General features: G+C 39.7%; 1 protein-coding gene across 1 annotated transcript in view; it reads left to right on the plus strand.

Moving 5' to 3' along the window:
- The first annotated feature begins 5,376 nt into the window (after positions 1-5,376).
- The window catches only part of LOC121888366 (guanine nucleotide exchange factor VAV3), a 94,385-nt gene continuing 76,775 nt past the window's right edge, over positions 5,377-22,986 (plus strand). The window contains exons 1-2 of the mRNA XM_042399830.1: positions 5,377-5,779; positions 21,116-21,232. Coding sequence (XP_042255764.1) covers positions 5,573-5,779; positions 21,116-21,232 — 324 coding nt within the window. The 5' untranslated portion in view covers positions 5,377-5,572. The remainder of the gene's footprint in view (positions 5,780-21,115; positions 21,233-22,986) is intronic.

Here is a 22,986-nt window from a genome sequence, read left to right on the forward strand (position 1 = left end):
ATCCCATGTGTCCAAATTCAAGATGGTTTTAATAAGACCATTAATGTTTTCTTTAAATTCCTCAAAGGTTAAACACCTCATTTATTGCTTATTTTGCACTTAATGAACTCTGCTGCAACACCAGAGGGCAAATTATGTTGAAATAGCTTTCAAAGACTCCCTTCATCATTTTGATTTCATCATGCACTCTCTCTCACTGTGAACCTTCCACTCCATTGCCTCCATCCCTTACGGTTCCCCAGCTGATCTTCGCAAGTGTTCCAACTCTGATGAAACGTTCCAAGGCCTGGCCAGGCTTCACTTATCCCAGGCCTCTCATGGGGTCCCAGTGCATTGATTTCTCTTCTGGCCTCCTAAACCAGCAAAATAGAATGCTAAGGGTAGGGTCACACAATCAATATCAGTTAGAAAACAATGAACCAAAGCTGCTAGTGAGGTCGCCTCCACCATTACCTCTGGGTTATGGTTGCGGACATTGTTCTGAGAGAAAACTGAAGGCATTTACTATACAGCAAGTGCAAACTTGCAGGAATGGAAAAAAAGTAACCAAATCCTAAGAAATGTTTGTAATATAAAAACAACTTAGTTTACTTAAGTAAAAGTTTCATAAAAAAGGAAAGTATGCATGGGTTCAAATAAAGTTCTTTTAATAAAAAAAACATTACGTAACATAACATAACATTCAAATTTATGTAAATACATTTAGTCACAGGTACAAAAGGCATTTCATAAGGCAGATCTGCAGGAAATGGAGAGCATTTGCTTTTTCTGGCAGGAAGATAACATGCCCTTCACAGAGGGGATAAAAGAGCTGCACAAATAGATCAGCCACTGTCACCGGATCAAGTGACACAATGAGCAGGGTGAAGCTCTTTAAATTACAGCCTGGCAGGATAGCAAGAAGATATCGATGGAGAGCGGACAATGTGGCAGTGCCCCCACGTTTGGGAGATGCTGAGCTTTGGGGGCTTTGATCATGTGGCAGGACAGTAGGGGGTGGAGGGGATGCCACTCTGTCATTTGATGCCAAAACTTGCAAAGTAACAACATGTTAGAATGTATGTTGACCTGGACACAATGCTGCGGATCCACTTACAAGCTGCACTTTAACACTTTAATTGAACTCTGTGTGATATTTATTCATGTTGAGTCATTTCTTTTTCAAAATGCAGCAGATACAACTATAGTTGGTAAAGCAAGTTAAAAAGCTCATTACTAATAAGCCTGGTAACAATTATTCTGGTCAGTTGGTCCACCATTTTGTTCCAGACTAAAATATCAACAACTATTGGATGAATAGCCATGAAATTTGGTGCAAACATTCATGGTCCTTAGAGAATGTATATGAATCACTTTGATGATCTCTTGACTTTTCTTGTAGTGCCACCATGAGGTCGACATTTGTGGTTTTGAGTGAAATGTCTCAACAACAGAAGTGAACGCGTTGCTATGGAATTTAGTGTAGACATTCCTGTTCCCCAACAGGATGTATTGTAATAACTATGATGACATCTCAAAAGTCAAATTTCTCCAATACTTTTCTTTATGACCAAATATTTGCCAAACTAATGGCATCCCCATCGGCCCCACTGTACTTTGTATGTAGTGCTAATAAGTAAATGCTAGTCTGCTTACATGCTAAACTAAGAAGGCGAACAAAGTAAACATTACCTGCTAAACATCAGCATGTCAGCATTGTCATTATTAGCATGTTGCCATGCTCGGGTTAGTGTTAAGCTCAAAGCACAACTGTGCTTAAGTACAGCCTCACAGAGTCACTAGCATAACATTGTTTTAATATGACTAACTATCACAGACCTTTCAGTCATGTCACACTGGTGTTTCAGTGAGGTTTGCACACAATGTGATTTGTGTATCTCATTGTCAGTCAACATAACAGTAGATGTGGTCTTTACATGCAAAATTAGCCATCATGCTGGTAGATGTTTAGTGTCAGATTTAACCAGTAATATTATCTGCAAAAAATGTATGATGATGCTGTTGTAACTCCATACTTGCTGTCAGTTTTTACCAAACATCTGACAGATTTCACTGATTAGATATAATCATATTTGATATCTGCACAATTGTCTATGCATACCCCAATTCTACATGCACAAATCTAATCATTCATAAATCTTGAATCTATCTATCTCGATGGATTATTTCTTCATGGTTATTTTGAAAAAGGATGTGGAATACATCTACAAAGAAGCTTTAAAAGAGGCACATAAATGGAAGTAGGACAAAAACAGTTTTTGGCCTGGAACTAAAGAGGCTAAACCCTTAGGAGAGAAGAAGGAGTAATATTAGGGAGCAAAAATACAGACAGACAGAAATCTCTATCTTCTATTAAAAATCTTTAAAATACAAAACAAAAAAGCATCTTATATTTTGTTTATTACATGGTTAACCCTCTTTTTTTGTCTTGCACCATCATCTTGTTTTTTCTCATCACCAGTGGACATATTAGCTTTTACTTGATAGTTGAAGCACTTTATGTGTTCTGACAGTGAAAAAAAAAATCCTGGCAGTAAGATCACATCTGCCATATGTGCCCAGACATAATCATGCTGTTTCTTGGAAGCTGACGCAGTTAGTCATTACCTTCTACTTCTGGTCATATTCCAGGTGAAATAACCCAGAGATAGGCAAGTCATTCATGTGTGCATTGATGGAATGCAGTATCCCAAATGTATGCTTTCCATCAAAAACCCATGTACATTGTGTGTGATAATGGCTGCGGCACTGAAAAGCTACCCTAAAGCATCTTCAATAAAGTACCACATGTTATCGTACAATCTTATGTGTGTGTGTGTTTCCTCTCAGCCTCTGTACAACATTAATCAGGGGAATGCTGATAATTGTCTGGCTGCATGACTGTCCTTCCAGTCTGGGAGAGGAAGCTGAAACAGGAGAAGGGTGCTGAGAGGTGCGCCAGCATCCGGCCGCTGGCCACCTCTCCTGTCATCTGTGCTATGCTAGCCATGGCATCCCGTGTGTGCCCGGTGGAAGACAAAGCCGGACGCTCAAAACTGAACCACACACAAACTCTCTCCGTTCCTGATAACTCTCAATCTGAATACAATGTGTATAAACAAAAGAGTAGGAGTGTTGACATTCTTCCAAATCTTCTGCACAAATATGAGAGGAGAAGAGATGAGGAACTGAGATGCACACAGAGTGAGAGAGAGTGGGCAAAAAAAGTGTTTACAACTGCAAATGCAGGAGACTTATCTTGGACCTGGTTTGCACAGGCCTGTGTGTTCAGTAATCGTATATAAATGTGTTCAGTGTGATTCATCGACATACATTCTTTGCATAGTGCCATTTTTATTCTGTAGGGTTCCTTCCTCCGCCAATATTTCTGTCTGTGATTATCATTTCTATCTGCAAAGTGAAACTAATCCAGAAGGTGTGCACTTCTTCTCTTCTTCTCCTCCATCATTTCTGCAGTACTGTAAGAGCAAACCAAATATAGCACTGTTAATGTGATTACCAGCACATTTCTGCACACCCTGTACTATATAGAGGGTTGTATTTGTTTCCACATATTGGATTTCTCATACTGTCACATTCCTCTCTTTGTTATGTAATGCAACACATTTCAAATGCTCTACTTTTATCACATCTTCTTGTTATTCTGCTACTTAAATCACTGCTGCTTTTTTGCACATCATAATTCAGATTATACTCTGTACCCCTATTTACTTTACAGCCTCCATGTAGCCTGTTGCTTTTTGTTGAGCCCAACAGGGATACATAAATATGTGTATCAGTCTAAACTGTATTGCAAGTGCTCTCTCCGATTTCACATTTATGGTAGTTACTGAGGGAGGAAGAAGTAGCCTGTAACTAATCAAAAGGCTACATAATGAACTGTTTGATACATGGCGAAAAATGAAGTAAAGGCAGCTTGCACATACTGTAATACACCACATCATTTCCATTCCCATTACTGAGCAATTTAAAACATTTAATTTGATGCCTGTAAGTCTTACCAGAAGTTTTCTCATTTTATTCACACAGCAGCAAAAAAGATAAACCCAGCTTCAGTTAGGCCATATATTGGATCAGTCATGCTCGTAGTGGTATGATAAGCAGGCTTTCACATTTGCAGATGAATATGTAAGGAATGTAAATGCTTTAGTAGAAAAAATGTGTGTATTGAAGTGTCACTCTGTACATTTTCTATGTTTTAGTAAAAGGCTTATTCTTGAACCATGAAAGTAAATATAAATTTCACAGTAACTTAGGACAAATATCTAAATGTCACTTTTGTAAATGTTTGTTGACATGTTAGCATGGAAGTATATTAAAAAAACAAGAAGTGGTTCTGTTTGATTTCTCCAGAACAGAGGAATTAGTGGTAGGAGGCTGTAAATTGAAATGGGAAATGACTTTATTGGATGAGGAAGGAATCCTAATTGGTCGATCATTGTAGAGAGTGACAATGTGTTTGTTGGAGACTGTTTGTGAGACAGCTGGTAGACTGAAACGGAGGAATCAATCCAGAACGTACACCTAGAGATTTGGAAAAGTGAGAGTTTAAATACAGAGTTAGAGATACTGAATCATAAATGAAACTAGCTGAAACAATGTAGTCAGTTAATACAAAGAAAAATGTCTTTCTCTTTTAGACGGATGCCAGGTAGTGCCCAACATCCTTTTTTCTTTTTTCAAATTAAGGAAGCACAATGTTCTCAAACCTCCATTTCACTGACTTTGAATACCACAAACCCATATGACTCATGATGTTTCTCTGTGACGGATGACACATGGCATACAGTAGTTAACATCAGCTACAGCATCAGTAAATACTGTACCTAAACCTCTTAAATATGCAGTTTGTCTTCAATATTTAAAAAAATCAGCAAACACACCTTTGCTAATGATTCACTCATGCAAATGAAAAATTAAGAGTTCTAAAAACACCTTGCAGCCATGCATAAATATATAAGAAAATACTGTACATAAATCACATGTATACAAATACAACACATTGCCTGTAATGTGTTGATACTGTAGTTACATTTGATCATGGATCTTGGAGAGTATTCATTATCCTATAGATATCCCAAAATTATTTTTTAAAAGTTTAAACTAAGGAAATGCGTGTTTATTTCTTTACAGCCTATGTTGTGTTTCGCGCTTTAAAACATTCAGTGTGGTTGTGGGCTATATTTTGTAATTTCTTGCACTGTAATTTCATACATAGTACTCAACGAGCCTATGGGTTGCAAGCGGAAGAGGTGAAGAGCTGGGTGAGGGGGAGGGAAGAGAGACATTGAGAGAGAGAGCGAGAGAGAGAGAGAGAGAGAGAGAGAGAGAGAGAGAGAGAGAGAGAGAAGGGTGCGCTCCATCCACAGCCTCAGTTCACCGGACTGTCATCCTCCGAGCGGCTGCCTGCATCCCTGCCAGCTCTCTACCGCGGTCCAGCTCTGTTTTCATCCAGTTTTACAGTTGGCGAATACAGCATGGATACGATTTAAGACGCACCGCCGAGCCGCCAGCAGTTTCACTCGCTAAAGAAACAAATTCTCTTAAAGCTCGTCCTTTTGAAGTCAGAATAATGATGGAGTATTGGAGGCAGTGCGCGCTGTGGTTAATAAACTGCAAGGTGCTTCCAGCTAACCACCGGGTTACATGGGAGTCTGCACAGGTATTTGACTTGGCCCAAACCCTCCGGGATGGAGTCCTCCTCTGCCACCTGCTCAACAACCTGAGACCCCAGTCCATCAACCTGAAGGAGATTAACCTCCGACCTCAAATGTCACAGGTAAGAGACGACCGTAGGCAACCCTAATGCCTGTTCCTTCGTCGCCAAACTACAACTTAGCCCCAATGGAGAGAGCGCAACCAGACTTCGTTAAAAAATAAGCTAGTTTAAGGTTTCTCTTCTTCTGAGCAATTGTACATACCTGTATGAACATGACTGGCACCTATTATAAACGAGAATAGCTATATATAAAATTCGGCATGATGTGATACACAAATTAGCTCTTGGTATATAGAAAATCTCAACTTTAATAAATTTGGTTACACCGCTCGTTACCGCCTACACGGTGTATTTTGGTGGCGAAAAATTGTACGAATAACAAGTCGACACATTATATTAGTGGAAATTTTATTCACCCAATGAGTGCTTGTGTGTTGGATCTGTTCCGAAGACAATATAGGCTCCTAATCAATGAGGAGAGCTCTTAAATTTTGTTTTATGACATGAGGACGCTTGCCAGGGAGCAAGGAAACACTAAACTGACAAAGAATTGAACGGAGTTTGGTTGGCACCTATCTGGGCGAACTTGGTGAGATATAAAAGTTGCGCAAAGGTGACAAACCCTCCCACTTTCCCTCGGTCTTTTACCTAACATTATAATATAAGTTACTTATATTGACAGACTGTTTTGGTAAACACTGAACCGTTATGTTGCAGGAGCTCCTCAATCTGCCCTCTATAGGTGATGTAGACAAACAGTGGATAAAGGTGAAGTGGGGATGAGGCTTTGTTGTGTGTTATCCTAATAAGAGAAGTGGATTTATTTCATAGGATTAACCACATGAATAATCTGGTATATCACTGCAATATCTATTTTTATTGAGAATTCAAGCAAGAAAGGGATTTGTTTGGCTTGCCTGGTAATAAAAAGGAACAAAGGCACTTATTATGTTATTATTATTTAACCAGTCTGGTTACATTTTTGGTTTGTATTTTATTTTTTTCGGTATTGCAATACAATGTAACTGTAACATACTGTAAATACTACTCTACAGACAACTTTAAAAATTATTACTACTGCTAGAGTTCCCAGACAGACAGATAGATAGATAGATAGATGGATAGATAGATAGATAGATAGATAGATAGATAGACAGATAGAGAACTGTGGCTACACTGCTCCTGTTTGTCAGATACCATCTGCTTCACAATAACAGGACAGCTGGAGTCAGGACCAGATTAATATTCGCCTTCATAACAGTGAATCTGTGTTTCTGGCTTGGTGACAACACACAGTGAGGTAGACACTCACCTACTGATCCTGCAGACCTGCTGCAGATAAATTTGACTGTACCAGTGACACACACGCACTGAGACTAGTCTGGAGTGGGTGCCCTAATGCTCTCATCTGATGCAAAACAGGTGATGTAGGTTTGAATATCAGTTCTATGGATGCACTGTACAACTGATGGAGAGAGGGATTACGCTTGTTTCCTGGAAAAAGCACTCTGAACGCCATGTCACAGCGGCGCGGTCAATATGATATGCAGTTACTGGTCTTTCTAAATCAAATTGGATATGTGCTGTTCAGCTGCAGCACACAGGTCAAGAGGACAATTTAAATAAGCATAGAGGATTGTAATGTCATCAATGGCAATGAGAATAACTGTTGAAGGATCTTTTTACTCGGAAATTTCAGACCAAACTAGATTGGGGATGTAAGAGGAGAAGCTTATTGGTCCATTTACATTTACAATTACTGATAAAAGGACATCAATAGGTCAGTGTTTGCTGTCAGTCATGACATAATGATATACAAGAGAGCTGCTATGTGTCAAAAGGTTGTGAACCATACTTTTGCTCAGTGCTTGGCCTGGCCCAGCCTGGCTTGACTCAGACTGGGTTATTTATAGTCAGTTTGTTTTATGCTTGGGTGGATGGCTTACTCACTTGGTGAGCCAGTCATGATGCTACATTCAGAAGCGAAATTAGCATTGTAACATGCAAGTTCATGCGTGTATGTGTGCATACTTTACACCCATACTCTTGTTCTATAAGGTGCTAAGTGCTTGTTACTGCAGCGTTTTTGAACGACATTCCCCAGAGGTCATCTGTGTGTCTAGGACAAAATATTATCATTGATAAAAGTTTGAGGTTTTGAAGGTTATTCTCATTTCATTGCCTCATCAACCATGGCGGTTGTAACAAGTCATGCAAACCACCTACTCCGAGATTTAAAGTGCATCACTTCCTGTTCACCAGACAATTTATACTGGGAAACACCAGACACTTGTCAAATATGAACATTTTCATGACCTGCCGATCAGTCAATCAGTCATTGTCGTGATAAATGTGCATTTACATTAAAATATGATGATAATTTAATATTTTATATTGGTTCTGGAACTTTACTGCTTTATTTCTATGTCAGTAGATCATGAGTGGCTCCCCCTTTCACACACTTTCACACCATGCGATGCTGGATAACAACTCCCTCTACGAGTGCATCAGTGTTCAGCTAGAAATTGGTGTCATACCCCGCCAGCAACTTTACCCTCCCTGTCTCCTCAAAGTTACATTTACATAACTGAGGGTGGAGTTGCTTCCCTTTCACTGTGCATAATTCATGAGGGCCGTGGCAGCCACTTTATCATTGGCCAATAATAACACATGGGACGCCGCCGTGGCCTCACTCAAGGGACCTCTGAGATGGAAAGACAAAGGCAGTGAAGGGACAGGGCTACAAAGAGCCTGTCTGGCCTCCATAGATGCATCTCCAAGGACATAAAGGACCCTGAAGGGCTAGCCTGCTGTGCTGGTGTTAGCTGCATAATTAAAGCACAATGCATCAGAATCTCTGGAGGGTTCACATGTGTGATGTTGGCATCAGGACGGGTCGCTTCTCATTCTGCAACATAAATTGTGTTTAGGTGATTTGTATGGGTTGCACAGTGAGTCAGTTCTGTTGACAAATGGCTTCATGTAAGGGCAACAAAGAGCCAGCAAAGTGCTTGTACGCAGGATGAAAAAGCAGTACAACTATGAGGTGAAGTAGCTTGGATCAGTGTGTTTACTGAGGAAATAAGTTGATCTGTGCAGTTGCCTGTTCTATGTTGTAAGATTAGGAATGATGCAATGATTAGATGATTGGAGGACCCATATGTTGTGCTGTACTCTGTGCATGGGTGCATGAAATTGTGCAGTTTACAAGGTTTGCGAAACCCTTTAAAATGAAGAGCTCAAAGTTCCAGCTAAGGGCTTCAGTTCAGTATAAAGTACAATTTTCACCCTCTTTGATCACTGTTTTACAGGGCTGTAATGATTCAATTACATAGTCTAGACACTGCTCAACCACAGCAACTGCTGCATTTTGTTTTTGTACCAGAGAAAACACCACATAATCAGTAGTTGTTTTTGTCTCACTCTGTGAAAATCAGGGGTTCACCATCATGAGGAACTATGGATTGCAAATATGGCGCAACAAAAAGACCATGTGGTCAAACAGGCAGCATGCAGTCTTTCTGTCCTTCTGCTTCTTGGAACATTTGGGTTGGTGTTCTGCTGAATCTTAGTTTTTACTGAGATGATTGCAAATGTCTTTCAAACACTGCTTGTAGGAGTTGTTAGGAAGGGAATTAATCTCCTTACAGTAAATGAGTGGGTTAACTAGTAAGCTAGTAGACTGTGACAAAGAATGACATCAATGATGCATTCAGTACAGACTGAAACAACTGCTTAAATACAGGAAAACCAAGGTTCGGTTGGGCTTAGAATGTGTTATAGCTGGATTGAAACTGAAATCTTGAAATTTGCCCTGACACCCCTAACTTGTTAAACCTACTGTTGCCTTGTTTTCCGTGACACAGGATTATAAGCTACAGATTCAGAATGAGAACATTGTCGCGAACCCCACCAGCTGCTGAAAGCCTCTCACACAGACCAGCCGTGAGCCTCGACATACACAGGAAATCAGGAAATGGAATAGAGGAAGGAAGTGAAACTAAACATGCCCTCGATCAAGCTCAGACCAAAGTACTGAGATGTCAGACAGACACAATGAGGAGAGAAGTTGCCTCTCTTCACACAGTGAAAAAACCTACTTTGCTCTTCACACGGGGCTCTTCAAAGGCTTCAAGGCCTGTTCTTCATTTTTGGAAAGTGAAAGTGTGAGAAAGCGAGTCAGGTCTAATTTTAATGAGCATCAAGCGGCAGAAAGTGGTGCACAGAGCAAGAAAAAACATCAATACACAGAAGAACAAGAGAAAAAAAAAACGCATCATGAATTTTACAAACACAGATTCTAAACCAACATGGAAATACCATGAAGACTTAATTAAGACATTTATGAATTAATTATCTGGTTATTTTAATGCGGTGCAGAATACAGTAATGTTATAGCTAGCTAGCAGGCATAGCTTTTAGCATATTTCAACATAGACCCACCGCTGATGCATGTGATTGATTTATTATGCCAGAGCATGTTTTAAGCTGTAATCTTGTGGGAAGACGACTGCAACATCAGAGCTAAGCTGTGACCTTTCTGCTAATCATACAACTCTCACTTCTTCCTCTTAGATTCTGCTCAATAAATAACGCAACAGATTCACACAGAATCTTGCATTTTGACAGATATGCAGCAGGTGTGTCCTGATTGACAAACTGTGGGAGACCTTGGCAGGCATATTACATCTGTACATATAGTACACTTTGAGAATACTATTATGCATTATAAATGGTACATATGTATATTTTATCAAGCTGAGACCAAAGTTCTGTGATGTCAAACAATGAATAGAAAAAGCTGGTTTCACACAGCGAACACTCCATGCAGCAAGCTTCAAAGGCTGCAAGGCTCGCTCATCACTTGCAAAGACAAAAGTTAGAAAGAGATAGCGTGGGAGAATGAGAAAGACAGAGAGAGAATGTCTTGATTTTCCTTTGGTTCCTTCAGAATAAGACAATTCATATGGGCGTAGAAGACTAGTTAAAACTTACAGCCACGTAATAGTAAAAACATAAAATGAGATGTCCCAAACAGCAAAAGGACATTTTTTTTTATACTCTCTATACTTTTTGGGTAGGAGTATGGGTATTTAGTGTGATCTCAGAGGAAATAAAACCCACTGAGGCACTGCCTCTGTAAATGAAATGTCAGTACTTGATAATAAACCAGAACATGGTCTGAGATGAGTGAGGTGTGACTGTGTAAAGTGATGTGGTGAAGTGTTAAAAGTACTTATTAATACGTAATGCCTCTTCTGTGTGTGTGTGTGCGCGCTCGACACACACTTTAAAGTCATAGACTCACTGTTCATACAGTACAACACACAGTCTCCCTCTCTGTCTCTCCTTCTCTCCCTGTTCCACATCCACAATCTTGGACACATGCTTGCATATTACATTTATATTCTGTCATTTGGCACTTTCACCCAAAGTGACTTACAAGTGAGGCAAAACAAGAGAGCATTAAATGACAGTGACTCAAAAGAGCCATGGTACATTCTCATATAGTTGACTGAGTACAAGTGTAACAGGAAAGAGAGCGAGACAGGAGGTTTTTTTTTTTTTTGTTAAAAAGTGAGAAACGACTGAAGTAGACAAGTGCATAAGAAATACCTTTAACTTAGCTTATCATAAAAATATGTTTGACTCATAGTGATACAAAGTAAGCATTAAATGAACACAAATCTAAAGAACTCACATATTACTATTAATATAAACCTTTTACAGTTCACGTTTGCTACAACAGATGTTGCAGCCCCCACCTTCTAGTTAATCAGCTAGTTAATTGCACTCACCTGGCGTTCCAGGTGTGCTGTAAATCAGTCTCAGATCAGATGTTAAGAGTAACCAGCACTCCAGAAACCCAGGTTTATGAAACACTGTAAGCAGCAACAGTTGCAAATGAATGAAGTCCAGAATACATTTATACAACCACACGCTGACATTTTTAGGCTATGGTATTTTATGTGATTGATTATTTGAGGAAACAAAATCATTGCTTTACAAAATTGTAAATTTGCTGCTTTCGTTGTTGTCCATCATCTTGCGTTGAAAATGTCCCTTCCTGGGTTGTTTCTATGGGAACAATAAGGCGTGAAGGATGAGTCAGGTTTAATCAGTGACCACACTTTATACTTAACATTCTCATCCATATTGTATGCATACTCATCAATTTGACCTTCTCAATTTGCATACTAATATTGCACATAGTAAAAACTGCCTGCTATTAGTATGCAGTATGCACGCAGTCGGACACAGTTTGAGTCCCTTGATGACTACCCTTGAGTAGCAGAGGCCTTGCTGCCCCCGTTGATTCATTTTGAAGAAAGCATCGCACCTGTCACTGTGTAAACACCACATTACTGCAGCCGTGCATGACACGTCAGCACAAGGCACCACCGCCTCTTGTTTACGATTCCAGTACAGCGTAATGCAGTTGCACTGGTTTGTTCCGCTGTGTCACCATGATGACATGCATATTCATGGGCTGCTTAATATACAGTGACATGGACACAGATATTTGCAAAGACAAGATTATATAGCACTCGTACACATGCACAGTGTACTGACCTTTCGTTCCGTCACCAAGGTAACAAGCCTGCACGGCAGCCAACCGATAAAGGCTATGCTCCAGTGCACATTAAAGTATAGATGATGTATATGCTGATTTTATTAGGAGATATTCAGCGGTGGAGAATGTATCTGCAATCAATGGTTATTATGTTACTCAATTCTGGCATGCATGGTTCAGTTAATCACTGTTGAGTGCTCTGAAAGCTCTGAGAAAGTCAATACTGTCTATTGTCTTTACTGGTAAACCATCATCATCACAAGTGACATTTTAAGTGTAGTCAGAGGCTTACCCACATCGAATGAGACCTCTCAGCGTACAGTATAATTATGAATATTTTAATAATAAGATTAACCAATGACAATAGTAGTTTTGCCCTTTTTTAAGCTTGATGGAAATGTCAAGATGCTATTTGGAAGACAGTGAGCAGTCAGGAAATGTAGATGTTGATCCAGATGATGCCAGCCTATAACCATTGTCACAGCCAGCAGCGATGTGTGTGCAGCCTTTTACTGCCATGTTCAGTGTAGTGGAAACCTGGAGCCACGTGAGGTGCATAGCGCTGTATCAAGCTCTGCAGGTTTCAGAAAGCTGATTTAAGACTCACTAAAACCTCGATACACTGCCTAAAATAGAATTTATGGACTTTTGTATACCTTGTGTGTTTGTGTGTGGGGACCCAGTATGAATATGGCCAACGGCTTCTGCAGTTCAGGAGATTATTGACCCTGCGTCTTTTCCAGCAGGGATAGTTATGTATAAAGCATCCTGTGCTGAGCGACTCAGGGTGTAAGTGATGGATGACTGTTGTCTGTTGGAAATGGGAATGTCCTTATTTGTGTAATGAAGACAGAAGAAGGAAGGGGTAAGAAACCCTGCAAAGAATGTAGAAATAGTAGTGTTGCTCATGCTCGTATGAGATAGCAAACACAAGGGATAGGGCAATGTAACAAGGCTCTATATTGTTTTTATTATTAACGCAGTGCATACAGTTTTATGATACACCATTTCCTGGGAGGCTCTAAGCTGGCAGAAATAAAAATCTGCAGAAACTTTGAATTCTTGCTGGCATGAAAATTGACAAATTTACAGTTTATCAGCTCAAAATCTTTCCTCTCACCAGCTTAAATCTAAAAAGCATTTGATAGCACGGTGCCTTCAAAAACCCATATCGATCAAACCCCCCACCTAAATGGGCACAGACGCACATATGGATCAAACAGTAGTTGACTATGCTTTGTCAAGTAGCACAGCAGCGCCTTTCTCACCCTTTTTTAACAGTATCTTGCATGAGGTAGAAAATCAGAAGGGAGTAGATGGAGGAGAAGGAGGAGGGGTATTGTCTGCTTTATGCATCAGTGTACTGCTCGCACATTTGGTGTGTAAGTTTTACTTTTCAGTTTACATGACATTCAACCCTCCGCCACCTTTTCCCCCTCATAAACCTTCTCTTGAGCCAATTACACATAGCTGAAGCTGAAACTACTTGACCTGCGTCGCCGCAGCCAAGAGGATTCATATCTCACGCAGTAGCACTAATTCAATTCCCTTATCTAGTGGGGGGATGGAGTGAGCTGACTGTATACGTGGGGGTCATCGGGGTTAAAACCAGGATTTAATGGAAAATAGCTTGGGAGACACTTATTTGTGTTGTGGGGGAGGTAGAGAGGTGGAAAGGTAGGGGGGTTTGAAGGGAGGTGGGGTTTCCGCCTTTAGCCTTATTGTCATTACATTAAGGAAACTCAGAAATATGGAGAACTAGCTATATGTCTTTGCCTGTAATTTCCAGAGTGGATGAATCTAAAATTTCAAGTGTGAACAGGGAAAACACGACCTTTTCCAAAACTGTGACATATGACGGCTCAGACATGGCGGGGTGATGAATTTGTCAACATGAAATAGCGATTTGATCAATGTGCAGCAGAGCAGGACTTTATGAAACATGTGAAATTAGAACGCTTATGTTGCGTGTATTGAAAGACAGTTTTGTTGATCAGTCAGTCTGTGTCTGTCTTCTGACTAGATGATGGCTGTGATGCACAGTTTTTGTTGTTGTTGCAAAAAAGGAAAATGAAGAGATTTAGGGGGTTTACCTATTGTTACAGTGATCTTTGTGACAAACAATTTGCAGAGTGGATCGGAGCAGAATAGAACAGAGTAGAGTAGGATAGAGGTTTTAGATGGTACCATTGATTCAAGATTTTTGAATGTTGGAGGCAGTGATGCGGCTTGGAGCATCCGCTGCAAATAGAAACCAGAATTTTGAATATGACCAGACTGATTCTAAGTTTCTTGTGTGGAAGTATGACATTTTATAGATGTGAAAATTACAGTTGTGTGACCCTACACCGTCAGTGATGATGAAAAATGATGATTCCTATGATGTTGATTCTAAGTGTCTGAAATACCAATTCACTTATCACCACAGAGTAAGCTAGTGTCTATAATATAGGGAGTTATGAATGAGTGAATGAGGAAGTCATTTCGGAATCAGAACATTACTATTTTTATTCACTTCCTGTGGAAACTGAAATGTTTCGCTTGGCTGTTAGGCCTTTGCAGGTGTGTGTAGTGTTATTAATTAGTCTTAGAGGTGCTACAGGTTCTCCGGAAAAAGCTTGTGGCCTATAAATACTTTGTTTGTCTAATCTTCACCTAAAGATGGAGATGACCAATGAGCCGTAGCCTTGAAAAAACAAAATAGTTCCTCCCAGGAAATGTGATAAGAAAAGAGGTGATAAGGAGGTTGTCACCAACTAAAAGGGGGTATTCCGAGCCATGAAAGTGACTGGAAAAAGTGACTGGAAAGACCATCTGCTTTGTCAGTGTTTTTCAGTCATGTGCAGTTGTAAACCAAGTCTGTGGATTTTCATTCCAACCCATGAAGAAGCCCATTTCACAGTTTAATGCACCTTAAACCAGAAAGGAGAAACGATCAGTTACCACAATGTACTACTGGAATAAAAAGCTGCTGACCATTGCTTAATGTTGACAGTATTCCATTAAGATAAGTAAGTTGATGGGTGTCTGGCCAGTCCCTGTTGCCTCACTGTCTGCTGTGATGACCCCAGTCTCAGGCTGAGAGAGCGTCAACAGACCTTCGCCTACGTTCCACCTCCCATTTCCTGGTTACACAGCTGACAAAAGCTCCTACATGACATGGATGTGACCTGATCGCTTAGACTGTGATTTGTCACCCACTGGTTATGACTTTGAGTCTTGACAAAAGAGCTCCACAGATGAGGGATGTGGACATTATGTCATTCACACCAGACACAATCTCAGTGACATAATCCAACAGAGGTTTGAGATTGAAAGACATATATGCTTTCCAGAATGGTCAAATTTTTTTCTCTCTACATTGCTTAAGAATAGTTTCTTTTCATTATCTTCTTCATTACTTTCCACACTACTATCTTTAAGCATATGAGAGATTCAAACAGGGAGGGAGCTTTTATCTTTCAAGTGAGATTCTTTGCACAGGCCTTGATTCCCTCTGCAAGAGACTCATCCATTTGATTGTCATTAATTGATGGCCAACGAGGTTTAAACAGTGAGACGGCCAAACTCTAGCTGTCTTTTATTGCAGTGATCTATGAGAGAACAAGAACAGGATTTCATTAAGCTCCACAATTCGCACAGGGACCATAAAAGGCTCCAGCTTGTTGCTATGGAGCTTTGACTTGTATGAAGGAATACATAAGCAGAAACTGGATACTTATTGTGGATACAGAGCGCGACCTGGCTCATATCAATAGCACAGCAGCGAGATGGCTTGTCTTACAGGAATATTTTTTGCCTTATATTCCAGATGGTTGGTCTGAGAGATGAAATGCTCGAGTGGGATTTTAAGCCCTCCACACACGGGTCTTGTATAAGCAATGCATTTTGATCCAAACTGAGTCAGTGTGGAGCTTCCTGCTGAGATGTTAAAGCTTAATCTGTCCCTAATTCCTCATTCTTTACAATGAGGTTGTTTGCAGGTTTCATTAAAATGCAGAAATAGGTATACTAACATTGTTGGTTATATTTGCCTTGGATTTGTTACAGTTTCAGTTGGTACATTTATGAATCCCAGGTTTAAAATAATAATAACATAAAACCTGACGATATTGATATTTGAGAGTTTAAAAAAATTCACACAACAATTTTTAGCTGGTAAGTTTTTTCATAAACACATAGAGTAACATGAACAAGCATGTATTGTATTGTATTGTATTTATTTATTGGGACAGTGTACAGTTTTTAACATAAATGATGTACTGCACCAGAGTTAGCTCAAAGCTAATTTACATCTATAGTCCCCCACAATCAAAACATACAACAGCACAACAACAAACAGTACAAAGCAAAAAACATGCAGAACACATTATTCAAAATACAAAATACAAAGCTACACACAATAGCACATCACATACGTAGAGAAGGGCTAAATATTTTTTTTAAGAATAATTAGTACCAAGATATGTACTGAGTGGGACATTTTACAGTTGAGAAATAAAGTCAGTAGTCTCTGGTGGACAAACAATATGTGACGGCAATGTTTCTACATGACCTAAAATGTATCTTTAGCATTCCTGTACAGGGTTTTCTCATGGATTATCAGCCCAAATGATGGAAACAAGATTATCACCCTTTGAAGTTGATGCTAGCATGCTAGAAAATAGTTGCTTATTTACACATTCAGTGGATACGGATAAGCGTTAGCATTCATTTGGAGTTGTATTTCTGGCCACCTGGTTAATGTATAATATTAACTTTTCTTGAGCTTTGCTTTTGGTCTCCACCAACTCCTGTGAAAAATATCTGGCTTTCTTCACCAGCTAGCTGCCAACTTTGTCTTTGTGCTGTTTAAGATGTGTTGAGATGATTTGAGAGAGGTGAGAGTAAGACAATAAGTTGTGGGCAGTAAAACCAAAATGGAGGGAATTTTTGGAGTTGGGTGACAATTCTCACTACACATGAAACCTTTTATATACAAATAGTCATGAACCCTTTGTTAAGAATATTGTTTATAGCCTCTTTAAATTTTCAATTGTTGGCAAATATTAGCATGCTAAAGTAAGATGGTAAACATTAGCATGAGCATTGTCATTCTGAACATGTTAGCATGCTGATTTTAGCATTCAGTTTAAAGCTCTGCCGTGCCGAGTAAGGCCTCACAAACCCGCTAGCATGGGTGTAGACTCTTTCAGTAGAAATAGTCATCAATAAACATTTTCTTTCAAAGTGTATTCAGTTTATAAACCCAGAGCATACATAAAATGACAAAAAATATTTTAACATACATTTTGATTTTAGTTTGCCACACTGACACTAGCTTATAGCTTACATACAACAAATACATGCAGATATAGACATGCATTCACAAACATACTCACACACGTTCACACAGACACACACACACACATTAGGCCATTCACTCCCTGAGCCCCACAGAGTCACTAATGCAGAAGAAAAGCTGTCAGTGGAACAGTAACTGGTTGCTTCATGCTGCTACACTCTTGTTAATACAATTCCCCCTCTACTGTCTTCAGCTCGGTGCAGCAGAGACACGGTCTTTCATTTGCGCTCTGTGAAGCTGCTTCCCTCAGATAATATACTGAGGTCCTTTGGGACTCTCCAGAGACTCCAGGCAGACAAGATGTGCTTGTCTGATAAAAGAAAGTGATGTGTACGAGTGTAAACATTCAATATTATTCACTCACTGCTCGCTCTCTGCTTTACGCTGCCTCTTATGTCAGGCTCACTGGCTGGGGGCTTTTTTCTCTCTTGTGAAGTCATCTGTAAAGCCTAATTCAATTGGATTGGAAAGGCATTTCATATTGATGCATGGGCATGCGCCATGCACACAAATCTGATCTCACTTTGTACCACGAGGGTGAAGGTGTGAAGGTTATGTCAGAACAGGTTCCACTGCTTTGTTTTCCAAGACGATACTGAGTTATTTTCTAATAGATTGTCTAACATGAGCACAGGTAGACCTCTGAACATGGACTACACATATTAACAGCATGGTTCAGGGTTGTGCTCCTCTTAAGGAACAGGAAATGGTTAATGAAATCTGTTTCCTGTTAAACCTGTCACCCAAGATGAAAAAGAAGAAGAGATGGTGAAGATGCGCCGTTATATGTAAACCTATCTCTGAAGAATTTCCAATTAGCTTAGATTGCAAGTGCTGCAGATGCAATAACTATACTGGATTTCATTTGGAGAGAGTGGATGAAATGGCAACTAAAAGTGAGGTGACGCTGTCAACAAGCCTCAACTCCTTTTCATTTCTGCCTCTCCTCTCTGAAGTTTCTTCATGACACCTTAAATGACTCAGCAGTTTTTTTATGACTCGAATAACATTGTGATATTCAGACATTTTTTTAAAGCTGCATAGCCATTCATGTTAGAGTATTAGTTTCCAGTTTAACTACAGCTTTGATAATGAAGTCATTTTTCTTGCACTGTTTGAGTTATATAGTCCCCCTCTGAATATACTACAATGTAGTGTCCTAAGTTGTCTTTTCTCATGCTGATGCTGATCCTTTCTTACTGCAACACCTCACTGTTCACATATACAAGTCAAAACCACACAGCTGGTCTTTGCATATGTGTTGGCAGTGACATCCTGTTATCTTTGTACCCTGCATGTCAGTATTGACACATGTATATGTAGCTATGTAGCAGTTCTGTCATGCACACAACACTTTGCATGGTGCCACATAATCCATGTGTAATGATCTACTTTTGACAGATGAGCCTTTATTCCTGCAAACATTTGAGCGTAGGGGTAAAAATAAAAATGTAAAAAACTAGCTTCTAATGCCCGCTCTGCTCTCTAAATCATCAAAAAAAAAACCACCACAATGCAATTCAGCTAGATGAAGTCACCTTCTTAACCCAAAACCAGAACTGTGGTGGACAGTGATGTGGCAAAAAAAAAAAAAAAACATTACTTCCTGAAACATTTCTTTCATCAGCATCCTCTTTAGTTCCACCCTCTATCGGCCACAGGAAGGCTAACGGGCGTAAGTCAGAGATACTGTTGCATGTTGGCTAACTACAGTATGTTGACACCTTCCCCTTCCCTTCCTGCCTGCCACTCTGCACTCTTCATAAAGAGAGTTCCCAGTGTCTGAAACCACTTCAGAAAGTCTTACTTAAATACTGTGGCTTTCCCCCAACGTTTCTTCAGTTTCATTGGTGTTGGTAGGCAGCATTCAGCGCTAACTGTGGCATAATTTGGATAAATGGCGTTCGGGTGAAACCCCTTTAAGATCATTAGCTAAAGATTTTGGTTGCAGACGAAGCAGAAAACATTTACATTCTCAGTGAATGGCCTTGTTCATTAGAGGAGTTACTTATTGATCATTTGATTCAATTTTTCTCTGATCAGGGTGCTCCATCAGCTGTAATTAAGCTCAGTGTATGAAAATTAGCTGAGAATGAGTTCCTGGCCTCTTCCTCTACATTAGTGTTACCTGCAATATGTTACTTTATTGTTGCCAACAACCTTTATTCCCCCCATATGGAAATTAGTGCATGACTCAGTTTGAAGTTGTCATGATATCAAGTAAAAGTGGCATTTACAGTATTATATGACAATAGAATATATGTATTCATCCCAGTACATTAAAGGTTTTACAGTTGCAGAAAAAAACCCTCTGGTTCTCAAGAAGTGACGTATTTTGCTTTTTAGGTTAAAATTCCCCTCCACTCAAAAATATGTTTCTCTTCTTGTTCCTACTTTTACTGCACTCATTGAAAATCTGAGTGTAAGGGGTGGGCTTACGAGCATGATTTGTGACTTCACAAGTAGTTTGGAAGCCAATCCCTGTCCAGTTTGCAACAAGTGTGACGGGGGAACTGAAGCCTCCAGTGCACAAACGCTGAGAATGGACTTTCAGGGTAGTAGGAAACATCTTTTGTGAAGTAGTCAGTATTATGACTTATGTACATATTCATAGATTCTGGAATTTTTATTGAGGTAAAAGGAGTAGATGCCATTTTAAAGATTTTAAAGTGGTAATTATACTTTTTTTTTTGAGGAAAAACCACACAAGAAACACATTATTGTTCCAAAAATAATATTTTTATATGTTTTAATACATGTCTGGAGGGGATATTTAAGTGAAGTTAAAGCCAAAACTTGCTAGTAAGAATGAGCAGTGAGAAACATTTTTTGGAAGAGAAGTATAATAGCAGTGAGGTCTTAAAGACCAAATAAAAAAGAGGGTTAAAATGTCGACATGTTTGTCTAAACTATACTGTTGCCAGCTTTTGTTGCTGCTAAATTAAAGAGTTAAGAAATTACAAAAGAACACAGTGGAAATTACAAAAGTGCTCTATCAAACTGTAAATTGATTTTACTGTTTGTTTGTTTTTTTTTGTTCACATGATCTTAGTGGTGACATCATACTGTACCAGAGAGAGTAATTAATATCTCTTCATTTCTTTCCCTGCACTATTGAATGATCCCCTCCTAATTACCCACTACTCCACTGTTCTACTTCAACAAGAAATACATCATATTAATGAAACAAGATGCTCTCATGGTGGCTATAAACATTGATTCATCTATCTTTTAGAGCTGTGGTCCTCCAGTGTGTCTAGCAGGTCCTCAGCTGCACGCCCTGATTAGACAGTCAGAGTGAAAGCTAGCAGGCAGAATAAAAAAGGAGAAGACTCTTATTCAGTGGCTTAAAAATACACGTATAGCTCTGGAAATGAAAATGAGAAGACATTAACTCATCATATTGTTCATATATATCATACTGTACATTCACAGTTGACTCATTCACAGATGAACTCTTTCTCTCTTCTCAACACAGTTCCTGTGCCTGAAGAATATCAGGACGTTCCTGGCAGCATGCAGCGAGATATTCGGCATGAAGAAAAGCGAGCTGTTCGAGGCCTTTGACCTTTTTGACGTCAGGGACTTTGGAAAGGTAAGGCAGGATTGCTCAGTGACACAGCAAGAGATGGAGGCTTGTGCTTTCTAGAATAGTTGGGAACGACAGCCTGCATCCACCCTCACTGTCTGCTCAAGCTGTCCCCGTGGACTGAATTGAATTAGTCAAATGTGCTTTTACGCCCACTCATCATTGTGTAGAAGTTATGGAACTCAGTCAAAATTATTTATAAGTGAAAGAGCTCCTTTATCCTGGACTTGGATTTTAAATTATAATGAAGGTCTTGGTGCATAAAACCCAGTGTGTGTGCTTTTATTTGCAAAGATTCATAGAAGCCTGGCCTTTGATTTGGCTCAGCTGAATTTTGGATTATCTTTGCTCAGTACTTGTTTATCCTGATAGTTTGACATTTTGGGAGATATGCTTGTATGCTTTCTTGCCGAGAGTTAGCTTAGAAGAGTGATACCACCCTCATTTCTGTATGCTAAATATGTAGCCAGAGCCAGGAGATGGTTAGCTTAGCTTAGCATGAAGACGACAACAACGATTACTTCGTAAACACAGAAAAAACTACAGCCCCCCATGAATAAACTACAAGTGCAGCACTATACTTGCGTCATCGTAACTTGGTTTTGTATATATCCTTAAAATTCACCAACGCGTTCTTCTTAAGTAATTTTTCAACTTTCTAGTTGTAATCTGTGCTGTGTAAAGACTTGTACAGTGTTCACTCCTGTCTGTCCTGCTGTTGTTACAGACATGTCTAAGCTAGCTGTGACTGCGACTTGCTTCCAGACACGACTCCTCTGTCGAGCTGTGATGTTTAGTCTGCGAATGTCAAGGGCTTATGGGAGATGGTGTTTGTTAAAGACAGCTTAAAATCATAAATATTGAATAAAAAACAATATGAGAACATATGAAGTGAGCTACATGATGTACTGTAAAGAAAAGCTCTGTTCCGAGGCTGGACCTTTGGTTATTGGTGTAGTTACAAATGTGAATGAGGTTTTCTTGTTCCTGAAACACAATGCAAAAGTTCCGGTTTCACTTCACTTCCCTATAAATATGGTAATTAAGCGAATGTCTTTTCTTTTGGATAAACACGTGCTACCAGTTTCCCCCTGTTTCCAATCTTCATGCTAAGCTGAGCTAGCTGTCTCCTGGTTGTAGCTTCATATTCAGCATACAGATGTGAGAGTGATATCAATCTTCTCATATAACTCTCAGCAAGAGAGCGAATAAGCTAATTTCCCAATGTGCCGAACTATTCCTTGAATGGCACTACAGGCGCTAACATACACAGTCTGAGGCCTTATTGCAGCTTTCCTCATACTCCTAAACTCTGAGCTAAAGCTGAAGTAAGCAACATGACCCTGCAGTTTAATCACTTCCTCTCATTAGGGTGAAAATGCCTCAGTGTGCAGACTTTACAAGGGGTTACAAGTCTGGCCTTGGGTTCATTACTTTGATAGGACTCTCAGTCTTTGCTCGCTGTGAAAATGTCTGTGGCTCTTTGACAACCCTGCTGCTGCCCCGGGAGGTTTAATTAGTAAAAGAGAGGGTGCTGCTGGACGCTGGTGCACATGATATGAAGCGTTGAGATGACAAGGTCACGTATCTGAGCATAAAATGTGTCATTTGTGTTTGTGTGGAAGACACATAAACATGTTGATTGATTAGTTGCCTCCATTTAATCATGACAGAAATCAGTAAAGAGGCCTCAGAGGTGGAATTTAGAGCATAATGGGAAGCTAAAATCCTCCACTGACACCCATAATCACAGTAACATC

This window comes from Thunnus maccoyii, chromosome 21, assembly GCF_910596095.1.
Source record: "Thunnus maccoyii chromosome 21, fThuMac1.1, whole genome shotgun sequence".
Lineage (NCBI taxonomy): Eukaryota > Metazoa > Chordata > Actinopteri > Scombriformes > Scombridae > Thunnus > Thunnus maccoyii.